Below are 16,333 nucleotides of genomic sequence, written 5' to 3' on the forward strand. Positions count from 1 at the left end.
AACTTTTCAACTAACACACCTGTTTTCAATGAACGGATGAAAGAAATGGTCAAAAGCTGACCCCTTACAGTTTCCCCTGATGGCCAACTCACAAAAGGGTTTAGATTAGCTTTTTACACTATTTCACCAAACAAGTGAAATTTTAACATACATTGCCAAAATGACAGAAACTTTTCTGAATTTTTTTTTTCTGGTCAACTTATGAGGGTTTTAGAATAGAATTTCATAATACTCCTAGATAAAATTGACTTATTTCAGTGGTCAACATACAAGATAGACAGGTGGTCTAGTTACCTATATTATATAGGAAAAATTCCGTTCTTGATAATTGAGGTCAACTTATGCAGGTGCCCAACTTACAAGGGTGGTCAACTTGGCAGGTTTCTCTGTATTGCCTAATGAAAGTGTTTATAAAATATACAATGTGTTATAAGATATAAACCTTTAAATACAATTAAATAGCTACCAACTGTCCAGAATTTCTCGGATTTGTTCCAAATTTTTAAATCAAATCTGAAAATCTGATATTTGTATTAAAAAAAAAAATCAGAATTTTCGTAAAATTGCAATATTTTTGCTTTTAAACCAATCCCTTGTTCTGATCGCCGCAATCGTGATTATTGTGCAGAAGTAATTTTTAGTAGCGTTTTATTGGAAAATACTATTCCAATAGCTGTTGCTGATCATTTCACTAAATTGAATCTTAAACAACTATTATTATTTTTAAAAAAAATTTTTGTAGTATTTAAACATTTGCATCAGAAATATTTGTTTATGATGTAGTTTAATATTTACCTGTGTTTTATAATTTGGAGAATAATAATTATATATTAATAGGTAGTGGTTGTTTTTTTTAACTATTATACCAGTATTCCTAATTATAAAATATTAATATTATAAATTTCCCACAAACGATGGAGTTTATAATTTTTTTTACTAATTTACATAAGGTATTTAAATATATGTCTATTAATGTTATTATTTAATAATTAAATTTATGTCTTATTCTTGTAATTGGTGCGTATAATTTTGTCCCACATAGTGTTCCTAATTTTTTATTCCTAAGATTGACAGTTATGTAATTAAAACAGCTCAAAAAAACTCTTATGTCTTAAAAAAATTCACATGAAAACCATTGTGTACTCTAATTTATGAATGTTTTTTTTTTTTTAAAAAATACTTTTCTATCAGTGCTTTTGTGATGTACATAAGAAAGAATAATATAAAAAAATCTGGATTTATATTTTAACCACCTGTTTACAGGGGTCTGTCCAGACATTCTGTGAAAGCTCCGGTTTTTGTCAAATTGAGAAAAAATTACTCACATTCTTTCAACCAGGGTCCTGCTTTTATGATTTTGTGCAAATAGGGTCCGGTTATTGCAAAAAACTTTTTCAAGGAGTTTTTAAATTGTTAATAGATGCAAGATTATGCTCAGCACTGTAAAATTATAATAAAAGAAATTAAATTTTCAAAAATAAACAGCAATTGCTGCTTCTAAATTAGAGATGCAACATACAAATATTTGGCCTATACTGCTGAATGCAAAATATTCGTTTCGGACGAATAATGGAAGCATCGTTTGCCGAAGACAAAACTTAATTCGTTTACATCCATCTTTCTTGTTTTCTACCCAGGAAAAGTTTATTCAATTAACAAAACAATAATGAAGATAACAAATTTTTGAAGGGTCCGATTAAAAAAAAAATCATTTTGTGAATTGTCCTTTTTAAGTTAAAATATTTTGTGAAGGGTCCTTTTTAAGTTAAAATATTTTGTGAAGGATCCGTTTTTATGAAAAGATATTTTGTGAGGAACGGACTCAAATTTCTTCTAAACAGACCAACGGTTTAAGTTAACTACTCAAGTGGTCTATTTTCACAGGTTTCATTACAATGGCTTCCCCTTTGTTTTCATTTATGCTATATTTTTTATTATCCAATTACTATTGTGAATCTCTAGAAGACTCATATTCAGTTGAGATCATCTGAATTTTAAGTTTTCAAAGATAATTGATCTGGAATTATTATTAAATTAATTCCTTATTGAATTTTTTCGTTTCATTTGTATCTTTAAAATAGGCATTTAGTGGATATATTATTTTTAATAAAGACTTTGTTTCCTGAAGAAAAAAATTATTGAATTTCTAGATCCCAAAGACCTCGTACTTTCCAAAATCTAGCAGCTTCACTGTTTAATACTAAATTTCTGAATTTTTCAGACTGTATGGTATTGGTAAAATTAATGGTTGCTACCGGCCTCGAGGCAAGTAAATGTAAGAAATGGACCCGATCGCCACTTTTTCTAACAAAAATGCACCTCAGTTGCACTTTATTATTTTTTTAATAGCTATGGAATTATGAATATTTTATGATGTTACTAAAATGTATTTATTTAATGCTTATTTGAAGAAAAAATTTTTTAAAAGAAGCCTTGTATTCTTTAACATACTTTGAGAAATATTTCGAAAGAATTGAATGTCAACAGTATTTAAATCTTTTTTGAAAAAGTGGCCCTGTTATAAATGCTACATCTAGCCAGTAGCTCATAATTTTGCCCTATTATGGAGATTCTTCTTCTTCGTCAGCACTACAGCGCCTAGTGCAGGCCAAGGCTTTCGCAATTAGCTGCCTCCAGGCAGGGCGACTTTGAGCTAGATTTTTCCACCTGTTTACTCCCAACAATCCTTCTCAACACTGTCCAACCATCTTGTAGCTGGTCTCCTTCTTCTTCTACTTCCTTCAATTTTCGAAAAAGTAAGTTTTTTAACGAGGTCCAACTCTTCACACCAAAAAACGTGCCCTGGCCATCTAAACCTGTAGACCTTAATAACCCTCAAAATATTAGGTAATCTGTATTTATTGTATATCTCATGATTATGTAAACTTCTCTAAATATTATTTTCCTTAACTGCTCCAAAAATTGACCAATGGATCTTTCTTTCAAAAATGAGTAATCTATTTTCCTCTATTTTATTAATTACCCAGGTCTCGCTACCATATAGAATAATTGGTCTGATGAAGGTTTTATATAGATTTACTTTTGTACCAGTGGAGAGGAATTTCGTTTTTAATTGGTTCCTCAGACCAAAGTAGTACTTGCAGGGTTGCCACGGGAGACTAAATTGCAATTATTTTCGACCTGAGGCAACTATGGCAACTTTTTTTTCCTGAAAAGTCTAAATAAGCAACTATTTTCTAGAAAAGAAGAGTTTTCTGTGCTTCTAGTGATGTTTTTTTTTTAAAAAACATATACTGGGTTGACAACCTGCGGCCCTTGGTAGCTTCTGAACACAATTAATTCTTTTTCTTAAAAAATAAAAAAAAATTTGTGTTGCAAATATGAGTCATCACTTTTTAATGCTCTCAATTTGCGCAGATTTCATTGTGAATCTATTTTGTTTCTTAATCGCCTTTTCAACAGTTATCGCTCAAAATTCTGCATGATTTTAAAGAACCTAATTTTTAATATGATATTATGATGCGTGAATTTCGAATTTTAGTAATCACTTTTCAATTTATGTATATATATATTTGTTAAATCAATTATTGATAAAAGGAAAATTGTTTTCGAAAGAGTATGTTTTTTTTAACAAAAAATTATTTTTCTGAGTTAATTCTAGCATTTAAAAGTATTTAATTTTCTGCAAATATACTAATTTTTTTTTAATGAAAATTTGGCGCTAGAACACTAACCTTTATTTAAAAATTATCATATTGGCCATCAACTTGACTGAATGGATCATGGTATATGACAATTAAGTCATTAACAAAATTTTAGTCATATTTTTGATAAATTTGTTTTTATTTTGGCAACTATTTTCCTAGCTTTTGGCTACTATTTTCCTAGCTTTTGGCTACTATTTTCATGCTTTAGGCTACTAAAAGTAACTATTTTGTTCATTTTTCTTCTGTGGCGACCCTGTACATCTATCTAGTAGCTCATAATTTTGCCCTATTATGACGATTACCTACTAATTTCTCTGTTGAAGTGATTGCTTTGTACTATTAAAAATAAAAATTGTTTTTCTTTTTCAGTCTGCTTTGAAAGAAATGATCAGCAGAGATTCTTTCTGTGCATCAGAAGTGGATATATTCAGGGCTGTCTGCGAGTGGGCCACCCAAAACCCCGATGTCGATGCCAGGGAAATTCTGTCCGCAGTCAGGTTGCCTCTCATGGCTCTGCCAGAACTCCTGAACGTTGTCCGACCCACGGGTTTGATCAGCCCGGACACCATCTTGGATGCCATCAAAGCCAGGACAGAGAGCCGCGACACGGATTTGAAGTATCGAGGATATTTGAGTATGTCTTTCTTTGTTTATTGCTGGTGTTTTGTTAGAGATTTCCTTGTGGTTATCGACAATGTCAACCTTAATCTATGAAAAGGTACCTCTCCATGGAATCGTGTCTAATATACTAATGAATTAGAATTATATTTTTGTAGTGGTAGATACACTACAGTACTCCCCCACCAAAATTATATATGTGATAGAATTTGATGAATGGATACCACTTGTCGATTCATTGCTGCTTTGTGAGAAGCCGGGAGAGCTGTATTAAGATCACCGTACTTTTAAAGTACTGATTGTGAGAGCTGTATTAAGTTCACGGTGGCTCCTGTATTGCCTTTAGCAGTCGAGTGTATGAGTTGTGTGTGATCGAGACTGAGAAGAAAAAGCTTGAGGAGGACAATGTCGCAAGTAGCAAGTCAACTGTTCAATGTGGTCAAAGTAGCCATGTTCAAATCGAAGTGAGAGTTTCTGTCAAAGTAGGCGTGTTCACATCACGTCCGGGTCACCAATGTGGGGAGAGTTGTTATCGACAATGTCAACCTTCATCTATGAAAAGGTACCTCTCCTTAGAATCGAGTTAACATGTCTTATACACTAGTGAATTAGAATTATATATTTGTAGTGGTAGATGCACTACATCCTTTTCTTGCCACGGAATGTAAATGTATGGGACAAAATTAGGAAGTTTTGCTACACTGCATTTTTTTACTGTGGTCACTTTTTAAAACATGTAGCCACTTTATTGAAAATTTTAAACAATTTAAAAGAATCACTTTATTAATGATGCAAGACTTTTACTTTGAATCATCAAGTAACGTATTATTGGACGTATTTATTAACGTATTAGTGGACGTATTTATTTTACCATATTTGTCAAGATATGGTAAAATAAATACGTCCATTTCTAAAAGTAATTATTAAAAAAAATGTGAAATAATGTAATTTTCATAATGTTATAATGTATTCATAATAATTCTATATTTATTTGAAGAATGGTAATAATTATAAAATCCATGTGCAGGGGTCTGTCTAGGTTTTTTTGAGAGGTACCTATTTTGTGACAATTTAGACATAATTTGTGAAATTTAAAATTTATATTAAAAAATCAACACAAAAATATAGGAAAATATTTTCAATAATATTTAAATTTTTTTTGAAAATGTGTTAAACTACAGTTTTTCCTAAAATTGAATTTGTAAAAGTACCGTTTTTCTTAAAATTGAATTTGTGAAAGTACCGTTTTTCCTAAAATTAAATTTGTGAAAGTACCATTTTCCCTAAAGTTGATTTTGTGAAAGTACCGTTTAACGGCAGTAAATTTGCTTTGGACAGACCCCTGATATGGAAGGAAGTGGCAAGCAATTTTCAAATCACCATTTTTTATGTTTAGTCAATCTGTGGCAACAATTAATTTTGTTCCATACCTGCTACTCTTGTTAAATAAACTTTGAGGTCCCTGTTGAATGGTATTGTAAATTGTTTAACTTTTCTTATCTGATTCACAAGGATGTAAATTACATCAGTATTCTATGTGGTTAATTTATGTATGCTCTTTAATTTTATTTAATTGTCCATTGTGCGTAACGTTTTTAAAGAGTGCTTAAAGGTGCTTATTTTTGATTTTCGTTTTTTAAAAGCCTTTAAAGCTGCTTTCTTCACAGGGTGTTTTTAAAAGGGGCTGAATGTTCCCTTATCGAAAATAAGATTTGTTTCTTTACCGTGTCAATTTTTGCCACGTATCATGCAAAAGCGTGGTTCTTACATTGTTCTATACAACAATTTCACAATTCATTCGTCAACAATCAAATTCGGCTTACCCTCGGTCCGTAGTGTATGAAAGCTCCAATTATTTTGCAAGTTTAATGAAATACTTGTGAGTCCACGTGTGAGCTGGTTTCGGTGAGATTATTGCACTCTCATGTGAAACGCTTCTGCATTTTGCAATATATTCTCTATTTCAAGCTTCATTTTCGACCCTCTGAAATCGAACAGTAAAATCTCTTGATCATTTTTTAATGGCTAATATAATCAAGAAAAGAGTTTCTTATGAAAAATTTATCCTGATAGTGTAAAGACTCTAAAAATTATTTTGCATTTTGCTAATGTATATGGTGCTTGCACATATTTAAGAGTGCTTAAAAGGTGCTTATTTTTTGTTGAAAGATTTGGCTATGTGCCCTGTTGTCCTAATTCTTTCTGAAGCCTTTTTTTTAAACTGCGTCTTTTCAATCCATGTATACCTACCTAGATGTATTAGATAGAAACAACTTTAATACTAGGCTGCCTAAAGTTACTCATTTTGACTGCTTTTCCATTTGCAAAAAAAATTTACAAATAATTATGCATAAATTAATATTTTCTTTCCAAGTGAAGTAAACTTTTTTTATTGTTAATATTTACTAATAACTTATATAGTTGTAAATAATATACAAAATATTAAAAATTAATTAAACAAATTTCCTTAAACATTATTATATTCTTTAACAATGCAGTCATTTTGACTGCTTTTGGACAATATTCTAAGTTTCAGTCTTTCTAGTGTTAAATTGGTATTAACATTTTTATAGTGCTTATTTTACTCTAAGATAAAGCGTGAGCAACCTTTTTTCAAAAGAGGGCTGCAAAAAAATATTTTAACTTTTGATGGTTTAAAATAATTATACAGTGCAACCTCGAAAATCTGGACTGCTGGGGGGTTGGAAGGTCCGGATTTCAAATTTTAGAAACCTTACTTAAATTGATAGAATTATCGAAGTTTCGAATTCACTAGGCCGATTTCGCGATTAAATTCGCGTGTGTAGACCTCCGACGTCAATTTCAACAACTTAACATAAATATACACTTCAAATAATAAATATGAGACATTAAAAATCAAACTTTCGGCATTTTCCCCATGATCAATCGTTTAGATAACATAATATTACCAATTAAAACTTAAAATATAGGCTTAAAATGCGAGCTGAATTTCAACTAATAACTGAAACAGGCTTCTGAACTAGACTGCACCAGCTGATACTAATCCTTTTTTTGTTGGGGGAGGAAAGAACTTGTCCCCACCTTCTACACTTCAAGGTTAAGAAAGAACCATTCTTTCTTCACAAGGGAGAAAAACAAGGTGGTAGAAGAATTCCTCCTCCTTCTGGCCTTATCTATGGAAGAATATAGAGGGGAATCCCCTCTATATTCTTTGTTATCTACATGCAACTGATAAGAATGACTGGAGTTTCCTTATCAGCTATGAGCTTTCATTCACTCCCCACCCCTACCTCTTCATCTACTGCTTCATTGTTCGAGTAGAGTTGTGGTTTTGAACTCTTACTCTTACATTTTTATTTTAATCTATTATTATTTATTTGTTTTTTTGTTTTGTTTTGTTTTGAAAATTTTTTTCTGTCGAACTGGACGTAAGAGTCCGAGAGAGTTTTAGAGATTTCCTGATTTTAGAAGTTCGTATTTTCCAGGCCGTTCTGTATTATATATCCACATGGAATTAAGTATTATGTACACCTTAAAATTACTGTGATTTGAATACCATAAACGCTAATTGTATATATTTCTGTGTTATATTGTATTTACTAGTTTGGATCTACTGTTGTTTTCAAATAAAGTGTTTGTTTTTTTCCCTTGAAGTGCCTGAAGAGAATGTAGCCTCTCCGAAGCATGGTGCCCAGGTGTTGCAGGGTGAGCTGAGGAGTGCCCTCTTGGATGGTGACGTCCACACGTACGACATGGAGAGAGGTTTCACGAGGCACCCCATAGATGACAATAACGGTCAGGGTATCCTGGTGATGCTCGGAAGGCAGTGCATCATCAATCACATGAAGATGCTACTTTGGGACAGAGATCAGAGGTACTTCCTTCTTGTACTGTATATATATATATACAGTAGAGAACCGATTATCCGGAACGATCGGGACTATCGCTATTCCGGATAACTGATTTTTCCGGTTTTCTGAATCGCTACAAAAAGCCGTTTTTTTAGTGTTAAACTCAACAAAAAAAAAAATTGGAAATAATCTTAAAAATAAGAAAAAACGATGAGGTAATACACTAATGATNACATAGATGTATATATATATATATGTATATATATATATTTGTGTGTGTGTGTATATATATATATATATGTATATATATATAAAGAATAACGGGGCTACATCCCTGTTATCATTGTTGTATTCATCTTTAATAATTCAGTCGTAAACCATAATAAGTTCTCAAAAGGTTTATTTAAAGGTAGGTTGGTGGTTATAACAGTTCACATCCACACTCCACAAGGGAGGGAGAGTGGACAAAACTCCGGATGGTTCCGGCAAATCTTTTATGGAACACGTTAATCAGCAAGAGACGCATAAAAAACAATCGCTCCTGCATTAAATACAAACAGAGAATGATGTAAACAGGCTCAAGTCGTACATACCATTGTAACTCTACGCATCATCGATAATCATTTAATGCTTCCTAATATGGAAGTGAAAGAGGGACAAGATTCTAAAAATAACTCCTCCTTTGAAATATAAACCTAATTATAATTCAACGGTATGTTTTCAGCCTTGAAGTCCCAAAATAGAATTTCTACACCTATTCTTTACCAAAGACATTTTATGAAAACGAGAGAATTTTAATGTTGTTATTAATACAAAAGTATTTATAATTTTTGTATTACATATATATATGTGGTGTTTTGGAGAGGAACAACAGTTTTTTTCGATGATGGAAACATTTAATAACAAACTGAATTTTTACATGTATGATGAAATAAGGGAAATATGAAATGTTTTTGGAAAATATTATGTTGAAAAATGTGGGCCATCTGCCCCGATGATTTTAACAAGAAAATGGGCCGTCAGCCCCGTCTGGGCTATTGCAGTTGATTGTTCTGCAGCAAAATGAAGAGTGAGTCTCTGAGTTAAAAAAAGGAGAGGCGGTGGTGTGGGAAAGTGGTGATGATGGCGAGGCTAGGAAGTTGTGACGCTGGAATCATGGCGGCAGTGGAGGAGATGAAGGATAGAGTTCTTTTCTCATCCTCTACACACACACACATATATATATATATATATATATGCATGCATGTGTGTGCAATGAAGATTCTCTTTGAAAAGTTTCTTCAAATAAATTGCTATTGAATTTGATAGTTTATCAGAATAAAAAAAATATATAAATGTTAACTTAACTAAAACTAACATCCTAATATAGTTCATCTCCTGTGCAATATAGTTCACCTCCTGTGCAATATAGTTCACCTCATGTGCAATATAGTTCACCTCCTGTGCAATATAGTTCACCTCTTTTGCAATATAATTCACCTCTGTGTGCAGGGAATTCTTTTCACATCACTTAAAAGAGTTTCTTAATAGTGTTTCATTCTACAAATCATTTGTAATTTAATACTTAGTATTTAATTTAGAAGTATTCATAAAATTAGATTTTGTTATTTTTGCAGTAATTCTAAAATTTAGTCTTTTACAATACTTGTGTACATAAAATGTCAAATTGCGGTCAGTTCAATTTCTTAAGAAATATAATAAATTGGATTTTCATTTTTCTCTTGTTTAAATTAATGATAAAAATAAGCACCTTTCAAAAGTGCTTAAAGGGGCTTATTTTCGATTTTTATTATTTAAAAGCCCTTAAAAGTGTTTTTTCATGGGATGTTTTTAAAAAGTGCTCAATTTTCCCTTTTCGAAAATGATATTTTTTCTTTTCCATGTTGATCTTTGCTACATATTATGCAAAAGCGTGCTTTTCACATTGTTCTATTCAATGATTTCACAATTCATTCAACCACGACCTATTTACTGTCAGTCCATAGCGTATGAAAGTGCCAATCATTTTACATGTTTGATGAAATACTTGCGTGTCCATTTGTGCATATATACTGAGCTGGGTTCGGTGAGATTATTGCACTCTTATGTGCAACTCTGCTGCATTTTGCAAGATACTTTCTATTTCAGACTTCATTTTCCACCCTCTTATATTGAATCAAAAAAATCTCTGGATCATTTTATAATGGCTAATATAATCAAGAAAAGAGTTCTTTGTCAGAAACTAGATGAAAAGTCTTGGAAAATTATTTTGNTGCTTGAAAATATTTTTGAGTGCTTAAAAGGTGCTTATTTTTTGTTGAAAGATTTGGCTACTCACCCTGTAAATTAAACAGATTTTAACCAAAACTGTTTTAATATTTCTTACTCTGTGGAAGAAATAAATCTGTGCTTAATAATTTGATTTGTTCTTTTTTCCAATGGAAGGTCATACTCTTACTACGTAGAGGTGTCTGTAGATCAGAAAGACTGGGTAAAAGTTGTAAACCATACAAAATATCTGTGTCGTTCGTGGCAGCAACTCTACTTCAAACCTCGTGTAGTTAGGTAAGTATTATTTCTTTCTGTGTTATTTTTAGAACGAGTTTTAATTTAGATCTGCTTTACTGAAACTCAAAATAACTGTCACCATAGACGCTGTCTGGGGTAACCCAGGAGGGCGCGTGCCTCTTCAATAATTTTTTAAAACTTCAGATTTTTCACTTTTTAAAAAAAAAAACACCATAAAATTGTTTTTAATTTAGTATACAATTATTTTAGATAATTTATCATGGTGCATAGCGTTTTTAAAAAGTACTTAAAGGTGCTTATTTTTGATTTAGGTTTTTTAAAAACCCTTAATGGTGCTGTTTTTTATTCGGGGTTTGTAAAAAGTGCTTAATTTTCTACCTTTTAAAGATAACTTTTTTCTTCTTGAAAAAAACAGATTGCACTAAATGCATACAAGTGTAAAAGGCATATTATTGGAGTTAGTTATCACTGAATTGATTGCTCAGATAGTAAAAAATCACTAATTTAATCTATTAAAACACTAATTATCCATTTTTATTTTAAATGTCATTCATTTATGTTTTTCCACACTATAGCACTATTCTCAAAAGTTTTATGCTATAATTACCATTCATCTTTGCATACAGATACTTCAGATATCTCTAGTAGTTGAAGATTTGAGATTGGCCAATATGAGTCATTTCTCCATATTACAGATAAAATCACTATTGATCTCTCGTTATAATAATATAAGGCAAAATCATGTTTATTTTTGTCTTGGGATTATAGCGGAGACATGTAAAACCCTCACGGAGACTGCTATCTTGAGCTGTCCGTATGCCAGGGTTCCATTTACATCTATAAGATTCTTTCTAGTTTTGACAGAATTTCTGACTTTCTTAGCATTGGAAGAAAATTTTAGTTGGAAATACTGAGAGAAAAAAAGGAATGCCTTGTTTATTCTTTATTTTTTCTTAATATTTCTACATTATTTTGTAGTTTTAGTTTGTTATTTTATTATCTTTAATCATGATTTATTTATAAATCTTAACAGTTTGTTGGACTATCCATGTACACGTACGTGTAGTAAAAAATAAAAATTTAAAAAAACTTTAAACAAGTATGTAAATAATTTGATTATGTTTTTTTGCAAAATGGTTTCACATTCTTTTTTTATCTTCATGATTTAAGTTGGTTAGCATTTTCAGACTTTTTGCTCTTTTTCCACGCGCATGCCTTTGTGTGTTGTCGTAATTGAAAAATTTATTTTTAATCATAATTATACAATAAACAGTTGATATGTTACATTACTTCACATTTAGATGCGGAATTTCTGACTTTCTTAACATTAGAAGAAAATTTTAGTTTATCAATTCTTTATTTTTACTTAATATTTCTACATTATTTTGTTTTATCTTTAATCGGGATTTATTTATAAATCTTAACAGTTTGTTGGACTATCCATGTACACGTGTAGTAAAAAAAAATCCTTTAAACAAGTATGTAAATAATTTGATTATGTTTTTGTGCAAAATGGTTTCACATCCTTTTTTTATCTTCATGATTTGAGTTGGTTAGCATTTCCAGACTTTTTGCTCTTTAACCACACGCATGCCTTTAGCTGTTGTAATTGAAAAGGTTATTTTTAATCATAATTATACAATAAGCAGTTGATGTGCTACATTATTCCACATTTGGTCATCACACACTAAGAAAACTTCAACAGTAAATATTTTTTTATTCAACAGTAATTATTTTTCAATTATTTTTTTAGTTTGATAAAATGTAGTAAATGTTACTTAAAATATTATGTTTTATTTTGCTCAATAGTTTGACTTTTAAATCATATTGTAATATTTTAATAATTTTAGACTTTATAAAAAGAATGCTGAAACATAATAGCCCGCCTAGAATTCGTAGGTTCAAAAATTTCTTCAACTTTTTAAAAATTCTTTTTTTTTAACAGATATATTCGAATTGTTGGTACACATAATACCGTCAACAGGGTTTTCCACGTTGTGTCATTTGAGTGCATGTATACAAACAGGTTTTTCAGGCTGGAAAAAGATCTGATTTGTGAGTATCATCCCCTTATTATTTTATTTGTTCTTCATATTGTTATGACCTCATTGGGTATTTTTCAGGGTTCGCCAAGTAGGCCCACTTTGAAAAACCCGCCTTGAAAAAACCCACTTGGGTTTTTGCACAAATTGGTTTTTTAAAATTTGGTTGAAAAAGAAGCATCTCCTAAGTTTATGAGCACTAAATGAAAAAACCTAATTTTCCTCGAGTTTTTTCAAATAAAACCCAATTTCCTCAGGGTTTTTTCAATAAAACCTTTTTCAAAACTCCCCAGGTTTTTTCAAACCCTGGTAGTTTTAAATTAGACCTTTGAAGGAGTATTATTATAAACAATATGTATGTATGCATTGTCTTTGTGTGTTTATGCATGCACAGATATGCATAGCATATACTGGAAATTTCTTGTTTGGCTGTTTATAGGTAAAGGTGGCAAAAGGTAAATAGTATCCTACTCTTTTTACTAAACGATAACATATCAGACAACATACTGTTAAATTTTTCCATTTGACCATTTGTTAGAGCAGTGTTTCCCAAACTTATGACTTTTGTGTACCCTTTCTAAACTTTTCGTAATGCTGTGTACCACTCATAAAAAAATTACTGTATTTTTTACTATAAAAAATTGCAGGAAAGTTAAAAATCACAACTGGCAGTTGACACCACTAATTATTAACTGTTAACTCTGCAAAAAATAGCCCATGGAAAAATACGTAATCGTAAATTTTCATGGCTAGCTTTGTTTTTCAATCAAATTTTTTGAAATTTTCGTTTGTTGCAAGATATTTCGTGCAAGAGTGCGTACCCCCGCTAAACTGTTCCCGTACCCCTGGGGGTATGCATACCACACTTTGGGAAACACTGTGTTAGAGGATGGTAGGCTATTGTAGTACAAAGATCAACGTTGCAGAGTTTCAATAATTCTACCACGTTCGAGAGAAACACAGAAGGAAAGCATCCTAGTAGATAGATTCCTATTCTGTGAAAAGGTGGGTATTGACTTCTTTGTGGCATTCTTTAGAATGAGATCATCTAACACTCTTAACCAGTAGAATCTTTTCCTTATTTGCATTTTAGCAAATCCCAGATGACCTACTGTTGGTGCATCATGAAAATGTTGAAGAATTTATTGGCGTAATTGAAAGGGAATTGTCCCCCAGAATCATAATTCCACTTAAAAAGTATGCCATCTATCACTTTAAAGTGTGAAGACTTTCTTGGCCTCTATTCCTTTTCATTGCAGTTATTCTTCTTGCGAGATGACTGTTAAACTATTTTTCATAGCATTTTCAGTAGGTGGTAATGGGTGCCATTATAGACAGCATGCATGTCTGAAATGATTGTCTCTCTTTGTCGTGAGTTATAGTTTTGAAATGTCTGTCTTTCTCGACAGTGTTGATACACATGATCTGGAGGACCGCAGTGATAACACACTGGCCTCTTATTCTCTGTTTTCCATGTATCAATTTTGCAATTGAGGACGGCGCAGCTCATGAGTTTGCTTTTTAGAAGAAGCAACAGGAATTCTAGATGGCTGACGAGGTAGTGCCTCTGAGTAGGAAACCGGTATGGTTGAATTAAAACTATGGAAATCTTTGTTTCTGTTTAAGTTTGCTTTGATCATTGGTGCTATTGGTCAAAATTGTCTCTGAGTGTCCCAACGGGTACAGCATTTGGCAGTCTTTCAAACTTCCTTCAATTAGCACATTGCTGCCATGGATCCGCAGGTTGACAGCATTCGGTGAAAGCGGCAGCCGCTGTTACTTCTTTTATAAGTAGAACTTGATAGATATTTTCCTCAATGCCCTTTATAAGACGAGAAGCCTTATCTGTTTCACTCATGCTAGGGTTGACACTATGGCATGATCCCACTACTGCTTGTATGTATGAAAGGCTGGTCCAAATAAGTCCTGGGGCTGCCCTGGAGATAAAAGGTGATAGGAAACTGCAGACAGCTATCACAAGACTAATCAGTTTACTAACATTTGTTCAGGGTCAAAAGACTTTCCCTGTATGCCTAAAATGTAATGTGCACCAGGCTACATCTGATCATTTGCTGTCCTGTATGGGACTAGAGAAGAATTTTATCTTGGAGGTTTCGGCGATGGTATATGATTTTCTGTCGGTGAACGGTCTTCTGGACTTGGACTAGCCTTGTTCTGGGCCAAGTGGAATAAGTAACAACAAACAATGTGAAAGGCTGGTTTCTTCCTGTTATTGAGCTCTGGTCTTTCATTCTTTTGCAGCACAGTGTACTGACTGGAAGATGTCAGAAAATGTTTCTTCTAATTTAGTTCTAAAGGTTGTCCAAGAGGTTAATAGATTTCCATTATTCTCAAACCTGAGCTCGGCCCTTCCGCTAAGAAAGAAATAGGCATTTGGGAGGCACATTCCGTCGTACCAATTCTGATATTTGGCGACACGATCATATTGTTATAACCATGCTCCAGGATTTTGGTTGGTTTACAGGGAAAAAAAAAAGATGGATAACCGATGTGACAGACAATCAGAGTAGTGACAGGTGTTTGGACCCAAACCTCTTAAGCGGCGACTCTTAAGATCTGCTTCGAGTACTTATATATATATATATATATATACACTATTATATGTGTGTACATACATTGTAACCTATAAGACCACATTGTGTATCCCTTAATAAGCCTATGATTATTTTCTCTTGTGGGGTGCACTATTGCTTAGTAACCTCCACCAAATGTCACATAGAAATAGTTTCCAGATGATTAATTGCACTGATTTATTAAAAACATCTGATATACATAGAACAAGGTAACTGTATTTCCTCATGAAGCGCATAAATTTATGTGCAAATAAATAAAGAACAGGAAATGAGGTAATGGAAGTCTCTATAAGTTTCTGGAAAACATTCAAATAATAAATAAAGGCTTAAACAAAATATACATTTTCTTCCATCTGGAAGGGCAGAACCTCTGCTTTGTCAGGTCAATAACTTTCACTTCTCAACTACTCAGACATACATCAATATTTTATCAGATTAAAAGTATTTGCAGGAATTTTCATTTCAACTTGTTATTATGAATGCATTTTTTTTTCTTATACAGTTGAACCTTTTTATCTCGAACCTCTTTATCTCGAAAACCTCTATATCTTGAAATTTTTAAAATTCCCTACATTTACTGTCTAAAATAAATGTATTTTCCATGTTTATGTCGATTTTTTTTTCGGAACCTCCATTTCTCGAATTTCTAATGATAGAGCACAAATGTCAAAACTTTCCTTATCAGCAGAACTCTTAGACAGAGATGAATTTCGTGAATCCACAGGAAGTAAGGATGAACAGGTTGGGGGTGTTTCTTGGGATTCTTCCTTAACTAGAAAGGAATATACTGGCAGTAAGTGAGGGGTTAATGAGTAGAGCTTTTCAACATAGATAAGAATAGAAATTCATTTTCACCTCAAAATTGCAACCAATGGATCAAAGGATAATTAAGAGTTTTAAAGTGAACTATAGAAAATGATTCATGAGGAATTAGAAATCTTTCTAACCTCAAAAGAATAGTTGAAACAAATAAGGTTATCAGTCAAAAATCTTATTTATTATTTTCAGTGTTAAATGTATGTTAAAAAACTGTTATGTAAATAGATGTATGTGGTATAATTAATTTAAAG

The 16,333-nt window shown here is 32.0% G+C and overlaps 1 protein-coding gene across 2 annotated transcripts in view; it reads left to right on the forward strand.

Annotated features, from left to right (window-relative positions):
- LOC107440963 (BTB (POZ) domain containing 9) overlaps nucleotides 1-16,333 on the forward strand; it is a 43,803-nt gene that overhangs the window by 14,281 nt on the left and 13,189 nt on the right. For both annotated transcript variants that reach the window (XM_016054064.3, XM_071186353.1), the window contains exons 5-8: nucleotides 4,038-4,302; nucleotides 7,923-8,142; nucleotides 10,544-10,663; nucleotides 12,573-12,682. In XM_016054064.3, the coding sequence (XP_015909550.1) occupies nucleotides 4,038-4,302; nucleotides 7,923-8,142; nucleotides 10,544-10,663; nucleotides 12,573-12,682 (715 nt within the window). The remainder of the gene's footprint in view (nucleotides 1-4,037; nucleotides 4,303-7,922; nucleotides 8,143-10,543; nucleotides 10,664-12,572; nucleotides 12,683-16,333) is intronic.

The sequence above is a fragment of the Parasteatoda tepidariorum genome, chromosome 10 (assembly GCF_043381705.1).
Source record: "Parasteatoda tepidariorum isolate YZ-2023 chromosome 10, CAS_Ptep_4.0, whole genome shotgun sequence".
Classification (NCBI taxonomy): domain Eukaryota; kingdom Metazoa; phylum Arthropoda; class Arachnida; order Araneae; family Theridiidae; genus Parasteatoda; species Parasteatoda tepidariorum.